The 18198-nt window shown below is 37.1% G+C and overlaps 2 protein-coding genes across 7 annotated transcripts in view; both read right to left on the bottom strand.

The window, feature by feature from the left end:
* TTC21B (tetratricopeptide repeat domain 21B) overlaps window positions 1-13130 on the bottom strand; it is a 36452-nt gene extending 23322 nt beyond the window's left edge. Inside the window, exons 1-12 of one of the 2 annotated variants that reach the window (XM_071811012.1) lie at window positions 12976-13130; window positions 12629-12758; window positions 11532-11642; window positions 10186-10352; window positions 8626-8748; window positions 6904-7061; window positions 6426-6510; window positions 4835-4933; window positions 4138-4330; window positions 3026-3123; window positions 2318-2518; window positions 407-536 (exon numbers count right to left, since the gene is read on the bottom strand). In XM_071811012.1, the coding sequence (XP_071667113.1) occupies window positions 407-536; window positions 2318-2518; window positions 3026-3123; window positions 4138-4330; window positions 4835-4933; window positions 6426-6510; window positions 6904-7061; window positions 8626-8748; window positions 10186-10352; window positions 11532-11642; window positions 12629-12758; window positions 12976-12996 (1516 nt within the window). In that variant the 5' untranslated portion in view covers window positions 12997-13130. The remainder of the gene's footprint in view (window positions 1-406; window positions 537-2317; window positions 2519-3025; window positions 3124-4137; window positions 4331-4834; window positions 4934-6425; window positions 6511-6903; window positions 7062-8625; window positions 8749-10185; window positions 10353-11531; window positions 11643-12628; window positions 12759-12975) is intronic. The other variant, XM_065840706.2, reaches the window with a different exon arrangement.
* A 1822-nt stretch (window positions 13131-14952) lies between these two features.
* LOC136102875 (sodium channel protein type 1 subunit alpha) overlaps window positions 14953-18198 on the bottom strand; it is a 98049-nt gene continuing 94803 nt past the window's right edge. For all 5 annotated transcript variants that reach the window (XM_065840303.2, XM_071811014.1, XM_071811016.1 and 2 more), the window contains one exon: window positions 14953-18190. In XM_065840303.2, the coding sequence (XP_065696375.1) occupies window positions 17022-18190 (1169 nt within the window). In that variant the 3' untranslated portion in view covers window positions 14953-17021. The remainder of the gene's footprint in view (window positions 18191-18198) is intronic.

The raw sequence follows: 18198 nt of genomic DNA on the forward strand, positions 1-18198 counted from the left end.
CGGAGGTTAAATATAGAGCTTTTACTAATTATTCACCAATTTTATAACTTGTGTTTTTTAAAATAAGCGTTTAGTGAATAAACTTACATACAAAGTATTATATGGCTATTAAACAAAACCAAAACCATGTCAAAGGGGAGATATTTTCCCATTATTCCATCTGTAAATCATTCAATAAGTGATTGTTTTTGGAAGCAATAAATTTTAAAAATACCATATGTATGTGTCTAATTAAGATATGCTCACACAAACTACAAAAAAGGCAGTGCAAATATTCTTCACCTAGCTGTAATACAGTGTTCTGCAGAGAAAGAAAAATATTCATTATGATTTAAAAGTATGAAATTATTTTTTTATATTAAAGAAATTAAAGAGGTGGATAGCTAACCATTCACGTAACTATTACCTGACAAGTATTTCACTTTTGCAATTAAAAAGATGGCTTGTTGAAGACCAGGCACAGTTTTTACCACAGTTTCGAGAACATAAGCACAGTGCTTGAGAAGTGGTGAAGGAGACTGCCCAGGTCTTGCAGGCTAGGAGGTAAAAAACAAAACAAAACAAATAAAAAAACCCAAAACACAACACTTCAGTTAACAGGTTTTGGACTTAAATTTCATTTTAAGTCAGAGCTTCACTCAAAACTCAAATGAGCAACAGCAAAGCATTGTTGGTTTTTTTCAGCCCGAAAAGCTGAAAACTGTCATTGTGAGGAAATGTTAAAATGCATTTTAAATGTAAGGGGGCAACTTCTTGATATCAGCTGGAACACAAGACAGCCTCATAGATTTTAAGGATGATAAAGCACTTCAGATCTGACATAAGCTGAAGAGTTGGTCCATAAGCATTTGGCAACATACTCCAATAATCCATGCCAACTCATCCAACGCAATGGTAACATGACCAGAAAGATGAGAAGAAAAGATTCTGGTGCTGTCCCTCCTACCCTCAGTTCCACCTCACAGAACGTATCCTTACTGCTAGCAACAAACTGAAAATAGCAGCTGAGAAATAGCTACTTACATGTAAACTGCTAGTACAGTGTGCCACACTTCAGTAGCTCACTATCAGAAACACTGGTCACTTCCCTTTATTAACTAGTTGCTAACTGTTATATATGTATATATATAAAAAGGCAACCTAGAGATCCTTTTGTTCAAAGCTAACATTTCCACAGGACCTATGCCCTGGGGAAGCAGCAATCCTCCACTCCCAAACTAGCAGCCTCCACCACCTGGCTGAACTCCTCACCTTCTACTGCCACAAACTCCTTTTTGCAATAAAGGGATAACAACAGTTTAGGAAAAGCCTGTCTTCTCTGTTACAAATGTTTCTATAGACAATAGTTCAGGAAAAACAGTTTTCATTCCAAATTAAAAACCACCATTGCCACTAAGTACTTCTGGAGTATACCCCAGGGAAACCTTCAGACAAGATGCTACATCGTAAAATGACACTTGTTATTTATCTCCATCTGTGACATACAATTGTCACTGCTTCTGATGTTTTAGTCTATTAAACATTACCATTTCATTACAGGTGGTAGGACAGATTATAACAATGGAAAACTACATGTTTGCCTGTTACATTTTAAAACTCTACAAATATTTATGGAAAGGTTCTGTAATTAGACTAGAAATCTGCTAATGACAGGATAACAAAAGTCATCTCCCAGCTGTTTCAGAAGGATGATCTATTTAAGGAAGACACTAAAGAAACTTTAAATGTGTTTCTTCTGCCTTAGAGATGTCAGGTCCCCATTGAATTTATTAAGTTCTACATGCCTTTGTTGCCAAAAGTAGCACAAGCAAATTCAGTCACAGAAAATGACCCATCTAAATATGTGAGATTTTCTTTGGAATTAGTAATAAAATTTTTTAAAAGTAGATTTTTACCAACACACACAAGAGACTGAAACAAAGGAAGAATATATGTATATTGAAAAGATATTTCAAGAATAGGACCATCAGTATGAACATCCTAGTTTCATATCGAGATAGCTCTTTTCACTGTATTGTTACAGTCTTCCTGACCAAAAGAGATACTAAAAAGAGTATAAATACACACACATGCATTAAGCAAATATCCCAAGTTTCCTCAGGTTTTATCATTGCAACTTTCTCACTTCACAAAAAAATATTTTCATAGTTATTTTGACTAAATAGTGGTATGATGTTTTAAAACATGCTTTACTTCAAATAAATTCACATTTTAAGATGGAAAATTCACTCAATTTTTGCTTCATGATTAACTGATCCCAGAATTAAAACCAAGAATATTTTCCATTTTCAGACAGACATGATATACAGCTGCTTACCTGTGCTGGGCAAAAAATAAGATATTCACTAACGATTTCTAGCAAGAAATCAGGGTTTAGTTTTTCAAAATATTCCACACTAAGAGGAAAACCATGCAAAGCTGAAAAGTGAGTATCCAGAACATCATTCAATAAGGCAATAACTTCTTCTTGTCTCTTATGTTTTTTCATAGCTAGAACTGCACGCAAGAAAGACAATTCCTATAGAATTAAAAAAAAAATAAAATAAAACATCCTCCATATTCCAGATACATTCCTCTGTTATCAATACTACATAATTATTCATGTTAGCCATTTTTTCTTTATATTTAGGAATTATGTAAGACATTTAGCATGTTCACTGACAATGACACTGATGATGATATCAATAGATTCCTTTAATTTGTGCAAGAAGCTCTAATTTTTTCTCAGCTCACAATCCTGAAAATAATTAATATTCCTCCCTTCCTAACATTTCAAACTTATTGTCAGAGATAAAGCACTGGAGGAAGGCAATGATGCTTTTGCTCTGCAAGCAAACAGCCTCATGTTACAAAGTTAAGCAAGACGTTAACCTAGATTGACAGGAGGAAAAACTGAAATTCAGATTTAATGGTGCTCCATTACGAATACTCTGCTCAAGTGTCTGAAATACAGAACATGAAGCAGGCAGTGGACCAGAATTGAGATTGTAATCAAAATACTTTAATAAAGAAAGATGTTTCCTACCCCAGATTTCCCAATGGATTGTTGAATTTCATTAAGAAACTCCAACTGCTGCTCTGCATCTTCTAATTTGCCTTGTATTAGCTGACAACGGATAATTCCTGTAACATATTCAAACATTTTATTGCAGATTTGTCTTCCTGTTCAAGCACATGCTTCGGTTTCCAGAACTAACTTTTTCTCTCATTAGCCTCTTCATAGAGTGGTGGTATGGGAAGAAAGAATAGATCAAGACTTATGGCAATGCAGATTTTATGTACTTAGAAACACCTAGGACAGATGATACCTGATACTCTACTATATGCAATGCTATAAAGCAGTTTCATGAGAAGATCTCATCCCTTATATTACGAAGTTTAAAACCAAATCTTAACTAGATCTAGACTAAGTACAAGTATCATAAAGTTTGGCTTCTGAATTCAGAACAAGATGTAAAATGAACAAACAAATAAACAAACATGCACACACCCAACTACACAGATGAATGACTCCTTCCCTCTAAATCTTTTGTACTGTTTCAAGTTTCAGATTACAAGGCAATGGCATAGTCAGCAACAAAAAATGCAGAGGAAAAATGTGTGAAGCACATATGCCATATTTACTCTCCATTTTCTTGACAGCAATTGGACTTTATCAAAGGCATTTATTTTTGTTTCAAAGAATGCAATATATACATCAAAAGTCTCATGTGTTTTGACTTGATCATGTTTGTCAACCTAATTTAGACATGTATGAAGTCATGGACAGCTTGTTTTATCAACCACCCTTGAATTTTTTATTTTTGTAGTGCCTAAAAAATCTCTAGCTCTTAGGCACTACAGAAATAAAATAATAATAATTTTAAAATACAGCTACATCTCTATCCTTGCCGTTACTTTGAGAGTTTTAATTTTAAAAAGTTTCACTTTTCAAAAGGAAGACCAAAAGACATATCCAGTGAGGAGAAACTTGCTACAAGGAAGACAGTATAACATGAATGAGGAAGCACTATCCAATCCTCTTGCTCTAGTAGTTCTAGATTTTCCCAATAGCAGCAGTAGAAAAACTTGATCAAGAAAACATCATCTGTGTTTCAAGATCACTAAAAAAAACCAGACAAAAGTTAAAAAACTTACCAGTTAGAGCAGAAAAGCTTGTTTCATCAAGTGTAATAGCAGTCTCATACCATTTTAAAGCTTCTTTCACTTTCCCTTGTAAAATCATTTGGTAGCCAAGTTCAGTAGCAAATTCTGCATTGTCAGATGCCAAATCAGCTGCTCTTTCAACTAAGGTTTGTGTGTGTTGAAGGATGAGTTGGTTCCGGCCACACTAACGGGAAGAATAATCATTGAAGTTTTTCTTATTTCTCAGATTCACTTGGAAAAACACACTGAAAATTGCTGTAGCAGTGGAGACAACATCACCTCATATAAGACTAATATGATCTGTAAGTAAGTCTATAAAAATGTGACATTCAAGTGTGCTGAATTCAAACAAATATCCAATACCATACAATAAGTTGATAGTTGCTTTGAATACCTCCTTCAAATGATTCTGATAAACACAAAGATTAAAGAAATCCTCAGTTTCAAGGCTACGTGATTAACCTGGTCAGTAAAAACATCTTTGAAATTAGATAGTTTAAGTATTGTAATTTATACTGAACGTAAAACTTCAAAAATGTAGTTAGCAAAGGCTACCCAAGGTAATCTATTTCAATCATCTGCAATCTTATACTTTTTAGCAGACATTTAACATCTGTCTACCAGAAAATAAAACAAAAATAGCATATATAGATAGTTGTATGCTCCTTAAGGAAAAAAACATACTCACTGTTCTAGTGAAAGCTAAAGCCATTTTACAGAAGAGCTGTGCATTGCGTGGTTCTAACCTCTCCAGTGCTTTAATGAGGTCTCCCAGTCTTGCTGAAGCCTTGGAGTAAAAGGAATAACATCATAAGTAATAGAAAGAATGAACAGATTAGGACAATTGAACTTTTCACTAAAAATTAGTCACATATTTTAATATGCAATAATAGCTTGCAAGTTAAACTCGAAAGTTTTCAGGGCTAAGAGATTTATTTTGGAGTTCCTAGCAAAATGCTTTGGAACAGTAAAGTGACAATAAAATAGATTATGTGTCCTCTATACATGCTCTAAAAAAAGTGAAAGACTTGAGCTGAATCTGATATAACAGAAGAGCCCATAAAGCATGACAGTCTGAGGAATCCAATCTGTCAATCTTCTTTGGCCTTCAGTGTAATACAAACACACATGCTCAAAATCAAAGCACTTACAGATGCTCAGATTTTTAACATCACAGCTTCTCAAATGACCTAAGGTATTTTAGACATTTCTAGGCTTACAATAATAACACACATGGGGTTTTTTCTAATATGATTTTAGAAGTAGACACCTGAATGATGTTTAAAACTCGTCAGCTTATTTAATTTTTTCCCAGATACGGGGTTTCATCACATGTGACATTTTACCCCAGAATCTTTCGTTTACACCCTACCATGTCCAGCAAGTTTCATTCCTGGACAGCTTTACTGAATTGGAGTCTGCAATTGTTACTGTTTCTGCATATTTCCTATGATTGTGCATAAGTAAGACTTAAATTTGACTAAAAATAAAATAATGACTAAAGAGTTCTTTGCAATAACAAAAAATGTGTTAACCTAACGTATTTTTCTTCTAGAACTTGAAAAAACACTGAAAAGACTTGACTTCTGCTAAGTCTCCACTGAAATTATACCAGCATTTTTACATAATGAGAAAGAGATATTTAAAAATATTTAATGATTTTTGGTGACAATTTAGTTGATTTATTTTAAAATTTCTTGAAAAATGGCACAGGCAACATACGTACAAAATACATCCATATGTCCCTGTGCAGAAAAGGATCTTGAGACCAAAAGCAAATGTTAGAATTCTTTGAGCTAAAAATACCCCAGTAACTGTCAAAAAAAAAAAAAGTGAACAGGTTATACAACCTAACATGGCCGACTAAGTGGCTATGACCCCCTTCCACAAAATTATCACTACAAAACCTCATTATTTCCCTTATTTCAATAAATTAAATACTTAAATGAACGGAAGACTTATGATAACTAAATGCTGTTTCGATAAATTCATAAAACAATAAGAGCTTGCTTTGATGATTCAAATTAACATGATGCAACTAACTCTCCCGCTTTCTGGAATGATGGAGGAAAAAATTTATGTTTCCCTTGGCACCCAGAAAACACCCTGACAATAAGCTAGAGCAGCCATTTCAGTCAGAATAAGTGAATATGCATCTTCCTGCACCTTAGTGTGGCATGCAACCAAAGTATACGAGTTGAAGACATAAAGACAGTGCACGTAGCATCTAGTCCCTACAAAGGCTCTGTTATGCTCAGTCTTCTGATAAAGAGACTCACCTCAGATATATTTCCTTCCCTGCACAGATGATGCAGAGCCTCCATTCTTATGGCTTCTAAATTGAAGGCATCTTTCTGCAATAGTCTAAAGCCAAACAAAAAGTGAAAGTAAAGAAACCAAAACAAAACCTTTGCTCAATCATCTGTTTTATCCTAAGAGGGGAACAAAATAACTTGTATTGCACAGTCACTTGAAGTTTTAGCTCTCAACTGAAAGCACAGCTTTGTTACTTCTTGCCTATCTCTGAAAGGTACTCTTCCAGCCAAAATGGATTCACATATAGATGTAGCATCCTCACAGAATTGCAAGGCTTGACTCTAATAAAACTTAATTTAGTTTAAATGTATTTTTAAACAGATTTAACTAATTCAAATTCATTTAAAAAAAAATGGAAACCTATCTACTTTTGTTTCAAAGTCTTCTTACAGTGTAAACATGGCAAGAACACAATTAGTGGTGTGCTACTTCATACTCAACCTGTGTGCAGTTTCAACTGCCTGCTCCCAGTCCTGCAGGGCTAGTTGTAGCTTCATTTTCTTTATGAAAGCAGGAATGAAGTTTGGAAAGTTTGCAATTATCTGGTTCACAGTTTCCAGAGCTCCTGAATAATTCTGTCGGACCTCAAAATACTGTGTCTAATGGAAGGAAGAGAAGTCACATCAAAAGCCTGTACACTCACATAGGTTCTTTCATACAGAAACTAGAAAAGAGAGGTAGTGCGAGAAAAATCTTTCTTTAAGCATCTTTCTTTAAAATCTTTCTTCAGCATCAACCACTAGAGACACTGCAACAGTCAAACAGCATAAGATGTTTTGTAAAACCTGGTGTTTGGTGGGCACTCTATAACAATGGTAAACTCAGCATTTCCAAGCTACTAGTCGGTTACAAGCAAGAAAAAGACATGTAGATTAAGAGAAAAATTGTCTTATCAGGTTTCAAATAACTTTGCATAAAGCATCTCACAATTTTAGGCTATTGCACACAACTCACAGATTAAACATTTTTTTCAAGTCCTAAAGTGTGTACCATCTAAAAATCCACACTTAGCAAGTCACTGTTGTTGTTGCCAGAATGAACACTTTTTTAATTGTAAAGCAATTTACAAAGTACTCCAAATGCAAAACTGCTTCAGAAGTATCAGGTATCACAGTTTCATATGAATTTGAGTAGAAATCATCTTAGGGCTTAAATTTTCTATTTTGCTTTGACGCTTAAAACTTCCTTATCATATGCCAGGTAACTGTGTGCCTGCCATTTTATTTCGTATTTTTGCAATAGGAATAGTGCAAACATAGTAGTTTCTGAGAGCTAATTTCTTAAGCCGCGGCCAGAGAGCTGTCTAAAATCTAATTGCAGTTAACTAAATTTGAGATATACTGGTAAATGAGCTAACAGTCCACACACAGCCAAGCACACATGCCAAACCAAATGCCATTGTGCACGCTCTCCTGAACTTCAGCCTTCTTATTTGCATTGAACAATTCTTCTCCACATGCAGCTTTAGAATATTAAACAAACATATTAATAAGTAACAATGGCTGTGATATAAACAAGTAGCATACCCTGAAACAGAAAAATGTGTACAGAAAACAATTCATACCATTCCTTTAATGAAATATAATCAAGACAAACACTTGAAACGGACTAACGACAAATAAAAAAGAGTATTAACAATATTCACAGATAATCACACTACAGTGTTTAACTACTACTGGTTTTTTTTGCCATGGTACACAGCAATTCTGTAATGTGGTGTAATGTAGGTGGTCCCATGCAAAAAAAAAGAGATCACAGATACTTGTGCACTTTCAGGTGATTTGAAACCTCATTTCTTACATACAGACACATGAATAAAAACAGTTTTACTTGTGTACATAGTAAAATCATAACCTCAATATATATTTAGACAGACCATATTTAATACTGTCTACCACAGGAAACAGAAGTGACAGCATATTTATATTGTGCTGGTCATCAATTTATGTGATAACTCTTCTGTATTCTCTAAACTATTTCTTAAATAAATTTAAGCTCCATTTTTGCTAAAACCTAGTGTTTTTCTCTGAAGAAAAAGAATATGACTGAGCCACATTTCTACTCCTTGGACAAGCTCACTTACAGACAACCATTCTCAGCACCTATCGCTCTACAAGGCTAGTATGACATGTAGGAAGTGTTCAAATCATGAGGTAAACGTACTTTACCAAGCAGAGCAAAAACATCATTGCCTTCCTGCAGTGCTTCATCAAAGTATTTCACAGCTTTTTTAATGTGAGTTTCTTTCCCACAGGTGACATCAAGCCATGCTTTCAAAATCAAACCCTGTAAAGAGAATATAAATTGAAATTCTTCACTAACTAGGTAGTAAAAAATAATGTATACTAGATACAGCGGTAAGTAGAAATAACCTAAAAATAAAGTAAGACTTAAAGTATCTATTTTTAACTAGTTAACATACCTATTTCAAATTATATCCAGTCTACAGAATAACCTCAAATATTAGTAATTCATGCCAGCATTAAACAAATAATATATTTTCCTGCAGGATTAAAAAAAAACCAAAACAACAAAACAACAGTGGACCAGGACAATTCTAACATGCTCAGCAGACAGAACAAAACCTCATGGGATTGCATGAGACAGTAAGAATATTTTCTGCAAACATGTCTGCAGAATATTTTCTTAAGATTTTGTTTAGATGAGACACTGAGAAACATGTGGGGTGCTGAAAAAGGAGAGATTTTTCCTTCCACTGTCTGTTAAAAAGAAATACCTGTATGTGAAGGGAAAGATCTGAAGTTTCAACAGTATTTAAAAAAAAAAAGTACTTCAAACTTTTAATAGGTGAAATTTGTCTTTTCATTGAAGTAACTATTACTTATAATTAATGAATGTTATTTTTCTTATGTGTTCCAGACATATAATTATATACCTTAAGTAAATCAAATGTATTTTGAAGTGCTGGATTATTTAACCAAATTATAATTGGCATCAAAGCAAAAATTCAAACTATAAAATATCAATAGCTTTTTTGTAACCTAAAATTAAAAAGTGAGTCGTATTTAAGACTCAAAGGTTAGTGGAAAAGCCATATTTTGTAATGGCTAACAATCAGAGTCATGAATTCATACACATATTAGGGTTGAATTCATACATTCAAGTATTTAAAAAAAAACAATGGGGGGTATTTTACTTCTATACAAGGAGTACATAAAGTATCTTATCAAAATGAACTCTATACACTAAGAAAATCACATTCCATCAAGTTTAAGCACCCCAAACACCTCCCAAAAACATTGCTATATACAACACTTACATAGACTTCAAAATAAATTACATTGGGTAAAACCCTGGGCAAATTTTCTCTTTAACAGCTGCTGAAAATTAAAATCCCTAATCCTCTAGGTATTTTTGAATCTTTGGATTCAGAACAGATTTCTCCCTCTAGTGCAAGAATCACACTTAGTTTTTTGGTAGGAATTATGATGCTCAGTATCAAGTAGCAAAATTGGCATAACTACATATTATTTCCATTGGTCAATGCAGACCTTTCATTTATTACATGAAAATGAATACTGAGCAGACAAAACCAAATCATTATGTGAATTCTACTCTGGCCTGTCAAATGAATTTATGAGATCTAGAAAGTATTGACACACAAAACAGTTAATGGAAACCTCTGAACAGTGCTGGTGCAATAAGCCTAGCTTCACAGTATTTGTGGTCCTATTAGTATTTTATATAGGAAAAAAAAGTTACCTCTTTGCTACCACCAGAAACTTTGATCATTCTATCAACATATTCACGGGCTTTGTCCTCACGACCAAGATGCCACAAAAATAAGCCAGCAAAGTACAGAGCCTGCTGTCCTGCTGTTTTACGTTGTTCCTTCAGTTTTGCATCCAACTCTAGAATAGCTTCTCGATCTGAAAGGGTTTTGTTCAGAGCTTTTGTTGATCACATCTCAAAATATTACACATGAGCAGCAGGTAAGCCAAGGGCTTCCAAAGCAAACATTGTTTCATGTATTATACATCGAGAAACACACAGGCAATCTGGTACAGAAATTAAAGACTTAAGAGAGTTCCCATCAACATGACCATTTGTGCAATAATCCTGCAGCTTGTTAAACCTTAGATTGTAGTTGAGATTACTGCCACATAAATGGAAACTGGACAATAACGTTCAAATTTATACCAGTGTGCCAAATAAGTAAAAAGTTAACTGTAGAGCACCCTAAAATGCTGAATCCAAGATGATTTAGCTCCAGTATCCCTGGGAAACGTGTGATGCGTTTCTTAACACTAAAATTTATTTTCTTACATTCTCTTTGTTATTGTCAGTTGCTCTCATCAGGTTAATCCCCTATAGAAATTTACTTTGGTGTGTGGGACTTACTGTCAAATATTTTCTTTCAACCTCATTTATTTCTGGTCCTCTTTTAGGAGCCATTAGAAGCAAATGTTTGACTCTTACTCCCATGACTTTGTCAGAGTCTTGAAATGCATGATAATTTTGCTGCCCTACAGTATTAATCCTCAGGGACACAATTAAGAGCAATGTCACTAGTCAGAGCTGATTCACATCATACCACTTAACAAAACTGTCAGTAACAGTTATAAATCTGCAGAGCCAGGAAGATACCATGGCAATAGTTTAACGACAACTCAGTTTATCTGATAAACCAATTCTTTTCTCCCTTTGTAAGAACAAGTTAACTTGAAAGATAGAAATGGTATGGCTTTAATGACTTCTTAAATTGTACTTCTGCTCAAAAGTATCAATATCAGATAAGAGTGAACAACAATCACAAGAAGCACAATCCAGCTTCTTTTTTTTTTTTTCCCATAAAAGATTTTCCATCATGGTGAGCAAGTTGACTTTTTTAGTGTTTTATTCTAACGCCCAGTCTTACTCTTCACAGTTCTGTGTTTTGGTATTTTTCTTTACAATCGTGATAAGCATCACTTAATTCAGTCCTAGATACTATGTCAAATGCAAAGCTGGAGTATACCTTTTTAAATTAGGCAGAATTAGTCTATAGCTCTCAGATCTTCAAACACAGTTGTTTAAAACATGAAGCAATATTGTTTTAACAAGCATACCTGGATTAGGGCTCTTTTTATGGGCATAAATCAAAGCCATTAATGTGCAAAGTGACACCTCCTGTTTGTTTTTAATAGACTCCAACTGTCGAATGCCATCTTGGATGTCCCCTAGTGAAGACAAGTGCAGAATAGGCTTTAACATTTTTCAAGACAGAGAACATCTGTATCAGATCTTAATACAACTTAAATTGTCCCATTTTTTCTTGAGTGTTTTTGATAACACTTCCTTTGTAACTTCCTTCATTATTCACACATCCATTTTCACTTGTTTATGCAAGTCTTTCAAACACCCACAAGAAAGAAAAAAAATCATCTCAATGCAGAGAACTTGAAAAGAGTTATGTGCTAGTTCTGTCAACTGCCATAAAGATGAAAATCATCTTTATTATTTGTCTTATACAGGGCACCAAGCAGGCCTTGTTGCTCCTGTTTCTTTACATAGCCAGGATTGTCTTATTTGTCTGAATCTTCTGAACATCAAAAGAAGAGACACTATCTTGAAAAACAGGACTGTATAACTATGAAACAAAAAAGTCAGGCAGCTTGGGAACAGATACAACACCTCAAATACCTTCAAATCCTTCCCAGCCCATGCCTCAGTCCTCCCCCACTTTGGGTTACTTGCTAGTATTCTGTGACATCCTTGAAATACAGATTTAGCTAAATAAACTTCTCAAACCAATTTTATGTATACAAATATCCTCCCAACAGACATCAGCTGCCAGCTCATTTGAGGCAGATGGATACAACAAAGTTAGATACAGCTGCATTAAAAGGAAGAGATATTAGCTGGAACAAGAAAATGTATCTTTGTGATACAATGTAATAGGCATTCGGGTAAGGCTCAAATTCCCTTCAAAAACCTTATTTCTCACTTCATCATTATGCAGTCTAGATCAGTTCCATTCAAGCTGGCAGGGGGGTTACAGATAATGAAACAATGGTAATCTTCTCAACATGGAAAATATTCGGACTCCATAACATCACTTTCTTTCTGTATAGGAGACTAAGGACAATTTTGTGAGGCAGGGGAGCACAGCGTTTCGGAGCGGGGCTCCAAGTCAGCTCACACCACCGATCCCAGCCCCCGTTACCTGCCCTCAAGGTGCCGTAGGCCCGGTAGAACTGGAACACCGGATGACTGCCCAGCCGCCTCAGCGCCTCCTCTGCCGCCGCCCGGAGGTGCTGGAAGTGGCCTTCTTGGCAGTAGTAGTTGAGCAGCGCCTGCGGGAGAGGCGGTCACCACTCACTGCTGAGAACGCTTCACTCCGGGACGGCCGGAGGCAGCGCCGACCGTCTCGGACCGGCCCCGCCTGGCCGCTCGCCCTCCTCTCCCAGGCTCCACCGCCCCCTCCTGTGGCTCGTCGCCCTCCCACCCGCCGGCCCCAGGCCCTGCTTGGCCCCACACCCACGGAGAGGCCCGGGGCGGGACGGCGCCCACCTGCTGCCCCTCGGCGTCCATCGTTCCTACCCGGCGCCGCTGAGGGGCCTCCGGAAGGGCGGCGGAGAGCTCGGCAGCACGCTGCCATTGGCCGGCCAGCTGCAGCGCCCATAGCCATTGGCTTGGAGGAAAGGAAGCGGGAGAAACACGGGAAGAAAAACTTGTTGCAAACGCCGGAACGTGTATGGCGAGCTATTGGGCTCCAGGGAGATGGGGGCGGGACCACCCTGACGCGAGATCCCGAAACATTGGTGCGAGGGGGCGGGGCTGGCTGAGGGGCGTGGCGCCTCCTGTCGGCGGGGCCTGGCGGTTTCGTCGGCCTTCGCTCGGGTGCGTCAGTGGCAGAGGGCTAGGTGCAAACCTCGAAAGTTTGTTTTCTCTTCTTGCTGTTTTTTGGCTGGATGTACGACTAAGTGACCCACATTCCATGTGTCTCGTTTTGTATCTCAATACTGAGCACTTCAGGTTACATGAAGGTTGATTGTAGAAATTAACAAACGGTGGGGTAAAAGCAAATACATGAAGTCCGTTCCTTCCTTCCTTCCTTCCTTCCTTCTTTCCTTCCTCCCTCCCTCCCTTCCCTTCCTTCCCGTCCTTTCTTCCCCGCCTCCAGGTGAAAGCGTTCTCAGTCATTATTTCTAGGCACCAGAAACAAGAAGCCATTGCCAAGTGACGTCTCTCCAGAAGGGCTGTGTTGTTGGTCCCACATGAAAAGCACCAATAACGCCGTTTAGCACCAGAAGACAAACCCATCCCGTGCTGAACGAGCAGGTGAAGCTGACTCTGCGGGCCAAGAGCACTCAGAACTTCCCTGACAAACCCACTGCACAGGGCACTTTGTTGCACACCTCCCATCCACAGGGCCAAAGAGGCAACGCAAAAGCTGATGTGTTTTTCCCTTGTTGGCCAAGATAATCCTCAAAATTTTCTGTTATGTTTAAGCGATACTTTACCTGTTCTGAAGTAACTTTTTGGCTTCTGTAACACTGAAAACCTAGAACAGATGTGAGAAACAAGTATTTTTGCATGGCCATGACCTGTGATCTATAATGACAGTGGCATGGTTCTCATTTATGTTAAAATTACTTCCCTGACAAAACAAAGTTTAAAAAGCTGTGCATAGAATATTAAAAAATATTCTTCAATTTACTACTGTATTTTTGAAGCAGTCTATTATTCCTATCAGTTTGTGGATAATTTACATACTTTTTAAGGTTACCTTTTAATAGCAGGCACAGACAAATTGCTTATAAACTGGTTTTATAAGTTTAGTATTCACCTCTGAGTGTTTTCATTGGAAGTTGTAGAGGAATGCATGTGAGCATATAAAATGGACATTTTCAGAAATTCACTGAAGCAGTTGATCAGGAATAACCGACAGACCCACTTCCCAGCTGCATTTGCTTTTTTCCATATCACTGTCCACAAATGATAGCTTCTAGGAATGTTGTGGTTCCGAGAAAAATTTCTGAGGAAAAGTGCAATGGTTATTCACTCCAACACTGATTCACCTTTTTCAGAAATGCACTTGAATACAAGTTGTTCTGTAGCCTATTGGTGAAGAGTATGTAGCAAAAATAAACTGGTTCTCATAATCCAAGTTGGGGAATGTATTTAGTACCATTTTCAATCCTCATTTTTTTCTTGTTAATCTCTTGAATGCTCTGTTCTTGTTCCTGGGAATGCTATGAGCCTCCTGGGACACACTCTGGAGTCGGACGGTCGAGTGTCCCACTGCACGGAGCTGCTGCATGAACTCTGGGCAGTGCTACTGGTACTCACTGAATCATCATGTGCAGCGTCTGACGTCCGTTGAAGTAGAAACTCCTGGTTGGTGACTAATGAGCAAATCCCAAGGATTTGCTTACACAGAAGAACGGTACGGCTGGCTGTAAATGTTTTCAGTATCCTCTCATTCTGTGGTTTTAAAAGCATACCTTTTTATATTCAAGACAGATAATAAAGACAAAAGGAACATACAATAAAAAATGTAATCTTTATTATTTTGGCGCATTAATAATGTTGTTTAGCATCAGTTAGGGTAATAGTAGCATTTTCCTGCATGCAGTTCACTAATACAGTATTAGTCAATAATTTTAATAAAAGTAATGTATATTTAATTTTCCTGTGTAAGAAACATAAAATGTCCTGATGTGTTGGATTATACAATTTTGCTACTTTCTCTTTGTGAAAAAATATTGTGGACCCAAGATAACATTAGTTCTAATGCAGCATGGATAAAAAAAACTATGTGAGTAAATATGTGAAAAAATTAAGGACTTTGTGAAACAAAGGTTGTATCTGAAAACTAATGATGCAGGCACTGCTTAGACATTCAATTTTAACTTTACACCGTTTCCCAACTGCAAAAATCAAATGATTAACTTATTTCACAGAATGTATTGATATGTTAGCAAATATTGTAAAACATCAGAACATACAGCTATCCCTTCTTTTAGTTAGCTTGTTCTCTGGAGTTCTTGTGTGAAAAGGTACTATGGACAGAAAGTAATAAAATGGTGTGACATCAACCTGAAGATAAAATTCAGTTCTTGTTTTTATGTACATAATGCTGAAAAATAAAATAAAATAAAATGATTTTTACAGTATTTATATTTGCTTATAAAATTCTAACATTATTTTCAACAGGTTTAGTAGTTCTCAACATGACTGTACAGTTTGGATATACACTATATGCTTCTTACTGAAAACTAAAAAGTGTAAAATAAATAAGCTCCTAAATAGCTGCAAAATATTGCTTAATGGTATGGTGGAATGAGGTCTTGTTGAGTAGTTTATTTCATTTAGCTCTGATGTATGGCTTCCCATATTTAAGAATCCTGGACAGTCAAAGGAACAGAAGCATAGGCAATATAAACATGCACTGATAGCATCCAAACTATCTATAATGGTAGATAATAGGTAATTTTACCTGTTGAACACTTGCACACTACACTTATTGTGGTACATATTTGATGCAATAAATGTGCTTAGGTCATTATCTGTTTGCTCAAACATGCACCACAGGTTAAAAATTACTATTTACATAGCAGAGGGCTTTTCATTAACATGTACAACAACCACCTTACTGAGAGCTGAAGATGGCTAAACAATACTGCAGGATAAAGCAGAACAACTGGATCGAGGGCTCCTTTTGATCAGTTTGGAGGGTTGAGGCAGATTCATTTAGTATTTGTACGCAGAAATGCACGTGACAAAGACAAAATCTATGACTCCAGAGCTAGAAGGAAGTTTGCACTTTCTGAAACTTAATGGTCTGTGCAAAAAATAAACTGCCTCTACCGTTGCTGTGAGTTATAGGGGACTTTACAGGCATTTCAAGACTTGTTTGGGCATGATACAACATGAGTACCGTAATTAAGCACCTCAAGATCTGTTATGCCTTTCCAGAAACACTGTGCTAAAAAAATCTGTTGTTCTTTGTGGCTTAATGTTATTTTCATGCATGATCTATAAGTGCAGCATGCCTTCATGCAAAACATTTCTGTGTGTATATTAGTTGGGTATTAGAACACAGGTCCCTTGTACCTGTAAAGACATATTTCATCCCTGCCCCAACAGAAGCCCCATTTACAAAAATAGTCACATGTAATAAACAAGATATGAATAAAAATAAGATGAACCCACTAACACAGGTTTTGTAAAAATATGATGTGTGTGGCAGTTGAAATGCAAACAGTGGATACAGTTACTGTATTGTTTTATGCTAAACACACAACGGCGTGGTTTGCACCCCTTTTCACTGGTCCCTACAGTCTGAGTAGCCATTTTGTCTCTCCTCTTCAGCAGTGTCAGCTGGTAGTGAGAACAGTAACCTCCTGTCACGGTTGTTTCCCCATATCACAGTCACAGTCACTGACGAGGGGTCACTGTCTTTAAATAGGCACTGACCTTTAATGTACAGTATATTTGTAAAAATTGTCAGTTTGGCATAGACCTCCAGCAGGAGTCCTGTTGACACAAACACATGATCCTACAGGCTGTGAACTATTTTGCACATAGATGATTTTGCTTGCTATTTGCTTTTATTTCTGAACGTCTTTACCTTCCTTTTCATGCTTTTCTTTGACTGGCCTTGTTACACGATCATAAGAAGGCGGACAAAGTGCTGTTGATGCGGTTACATCAGTTTTCTCTGTAAATGAGTTTTCATTTAACTTGTCAAGAAGGATTTCATCCTTCACACCCAGACCAGCCCCTCCTTCGGTTTTGTTTTTGTTATAGATAAAGGAAGCTTGTTTTACTGTTCGTTTTAAAAGGTGACGTCTATAAGCCCGTTGAATAATGACAGCAGATACTTCCTCCTGTTTTCGTTTTAATGTGGTTGTAATTGGTTCATAGGAAGCTTTTGAAGGATTGGATGCCATAAACCGATCTTCCATCTGTATTCTGAGGGCGTCCATCTCCCCACTTTCCCCCAAAACACGCTTTGTGAAAGCAAACAAGATGTCAAGGCAGTGAATTCTGTCACCGCTCACCATGGGCAAATCCATTGCAATAAGCTGGACTTTGTTGGGTTTGGGTAGATGAAGAGGAGGCTCAAGTGCTGCTGCAAAATCAGACAATTTCTCAAATTCCATAAATTGTGTTGCATCAGGATCAAACTTCTCCCAGACTTCATAGAACATCTCAAAGTCATCCTCGCTCAAGGGTTCAGCACTTTCTTCAGTAGCAACACCAAAGTTCTCCAGAATCACAGCAATGTACATGTTCACCACTACCAGAAATGAGATGATAATGTAGCTGACAAAGAAGAAAATCCCAACGGAAGGGTTGCCGCAGTCGCCTTTCACAGAGCTCCCTGGATGAGCTTTATGGGGGTCACAGTCTGGCTCCCCACTGTTAAGAATTGGGGCAAGCAAACCATCCCAGCCAGCAGATGTGGTGATTTGAAACAGGCAGATCATGCTGTTGCCAAACGTTTCAAAGTTGAACATGTCATCTATACCAGCTTCCCTCTTGACATAGGCAAAGTTGGACATGCCAAATATCGCATAGATAAACATGACCAGGAACAGCAGCAGACCAATGTTGAACAGAGCAGGAAGAGACATCATCAAAGCAAAAAGCAGAGTGCGGATTCCCTTAGCGCCTTTAATGAGACGCAGGATTCGACCGATTCTGGCAAGTCGGATGACTCTGAACAGTGTGGGGGACACAAAATATTTCTCAATCATCTCAGCTAGGAACATACCTAAAACA

Source organism: Patagioenas fasciata, chromosome 7 (genome assembly GCF_037038585.1).
Source record: "Patagioenas fasciata isolate bPatFas1 chromosome 7, bPatFas1.hap1, whole genome shotgun sequence".
Taxonomy (NCBI): Eukaryota; Metazoa; Chordata; class Aves; order Columbiformes; family Columbidae; genus Patagioenas; species Patagioenas fasciata.